This window comes from Sinocyclocheilus grahami, unplaced genomic scaffold, assembly GCF_001515645.1.
Source record: "Sinocyclocheilus grahami isolate Dianchi unplaced genomic scaffold, SAMN03320097.WGS_v1.1 scaffold5.1, whole genome shotgun sequence".
NCBI classification, from domain to species: domain Eukaryota; kingdom Metazoa; phylum Chordata; class Actinopteri; order Cypriniformes; family Cyprinidae; genus Sinocyclocheilus; species Sinocyclocheilus grahami.
In genome coordinates this window covers 1442374-1444526 of record NW_015505184.1, presented here as the reverse complement: position 1 = coordinate 1444526, position 2153 = coordinate 1442374, and the positions used below count along the sequence as shown (strand labels likewise).

The window sequence follows — 2153 nt, the reverse complement described above, 5'->3', positions numbered from 1 at the left end:
GCTGTCTTCTTAGTAACCAAGTATACGACATTTTCAATATTAATTTCTTGTTAATGTCTCTTATACCTTTAGTTTAATCCACATTCTAACCGATTTTATTAGTTTTTCTTAACTTGTGAATGTCCAAAATTACAACTGCTTTGAAACATCTGCAGGCTCCATAAAGTCTGAAATTGTGCTTAGTGGTGTGTCATTCTGTGACATTTTCAATTTCCTCTCCACCTCTTACAAAACTTTCTTGGACATTTAAAGAAGACTTGAGCTTTAAGGAACTTTGCTGAGTGAGACGGTGGTCTCTGAGGTAAAATGCCTATAGTGTCAGTACCAACTAGTTTGTACTACTTCTTAGTATCCATAGTATTAGTAATAGCCTATCTTACGTAGGTATTGTAAGTAAACTTTATAATAGTGCAGAAGTGCCACGCTTGTAGTTTAGCATCTTTGGTTGTTTCCTTCTCTGATTGGTGGAAATGTATCTGCAGAATTCACTAGGATTTTTGCAGTTATACATGATTATTTAAAAAATAAGATGACATAATGAGGGCTTACGACTTCAACAAAAGCATATTCCACCGATTAACAACCTTGTAGCTCACAGTAGGTCTGCCTGTAAAGGTTTAAAAGTTATCAGTCCCCCCATAGAGAAAATAAATGGGATTTTTTTTCTTCTGGAGCTCAAATGCTGCACTCTATTTTGGTCTGTTTCTGTTCCAAAGCTAACAGACATGGACTAGAAGCCACAAAACTCTAATTTCATGTCATAAATCTTATATACAGGATGAACAGAAAAGCAAGAAGACGGCCAGCACCAAGAGAAAAGGATCTCAAGAGCACCAGCAGGAGCATCAGCCCCAGGCTCAGGAGACGAGAGAGGAGGAGGAGGAGGAGGAAGAAGAAGAGGAAGTGCAGGAGGAGGCTGAGGAGGAGGAGGAGAGGCTCCTTCGTAGTGAGCCAAAGAGACACAGCCATCATCACCACCACCATCACCACCGCTCCAGCACCAGCCGACCAACAGAGCCCCACAACAAACACCAGCAGCCCGCCGACATGGAGCTGCTTCCTTTTAAAGACACTTCGTCCGCGGAGTTCCGGAGCAGGCGCACACTCCCGGTCGAGGGCGACCCAGACCAAACCGAGGTCTACCACAATAGGACTACAACTCAAAGGGACCATAACCACCACCATCACAACCACCACCACCGACATCACCACCACCACCGCCGCGGGATCACGGACGTTCAGCCGGATTATTCCCACCACGGGCAGCAGGACTACGAGCTGGAGCACAATGAGCACAACAGGCAACAGAGACAGTCGAGCCAGCTGCGCTCGCACAAACAATCGCACCACTATGCTCACTCGCACCACAATGACTATCACTACCAGGGACGGGAGCAGGACAGGTGCGTCGAGACAGAGGAGTGGACTGAAGACATGTACATTCATCGCTGAGATGGATGTTGTTTTAATGCTGCTATGTGAAATGCTGGCTACCATGTACTCAGGACAACATTTCTCTTTCTTTATCCGTTCTGCTGCGTTATCGCCTCCTCTGGTCCACATCTAATTTCCTTGATTTTCAGTTTTCATTCATATAATTCAGTGTTCCTCGGGCTTTAGGTTTGTGTCTTGCTATCAGGGCCTGACTACTGCATTTGTAAAAGATTTCAGCACATTGGTCCTTCCAATCCTGAGTATGTGGTTACTTTGCTTGTTACTGTTCCCGTTTCCTGATATGTACATATGCAAACTGGTCACGTCTCATACTGCTATGCTCTTACCCATGTTTATTTGTCACCCCTGAGAAAGATAACTGGATTTTTTATTTTTTTTTCAGTTGGCCTTTTGTAGAACATGCTGCCAACACTAGTGGTAGATATGAAAATATTAAGAATATAATACGGGACTAGCCACACAGAAATCATCATTTTGATATTTTCATGTCTGAGAAAAAATTGGGATTAAATGGGTTAATTATGCATTCACATTGTGCTGCTATTGGCTGCATGAAATATTGGCAAACTAAAGAATTCTCACTTGGGCTTTTCACCTCAAGGATTGGAAGGTCTGTTTTTTACCAACATTCAAACAATGACAGTCTAGTCTAGTTATTTTTTATGAATTTTTTCCACCTTATTTTTAACATAAGAATC

General features: G+C 42.6%; 1 protein-coding gene across 1 annotated transcript; it reads left to right on the top strand.

Annotated features, from left to right (window-relative positions):
* The first annotated feature begins 226 nt into the window (after nucleotides 1-226).
* LOC107586316 (histidine-rich glycoprotein-like) lies at nucleotides 227-2087 on the top strand. The gene is made up of 2 exons (XM_016273608.1): nucleotides 227-301; nucleotides 778-2087. Exon 2 carries the CDS (start codon nucleotides 1048-1050, stop codon nucleotides 1450-1452), a length of 405 nt encoding a protein of 134 aa, XP_016129094.1. The 5' UTR covers nucleotides 227-301; nucleotides 778-1047; the 3' UTR covers nucleotides 1453-2087.
* The last annotated feature ends 66 nt before the right edge of the window (nucleotides 2088-2153 follow it).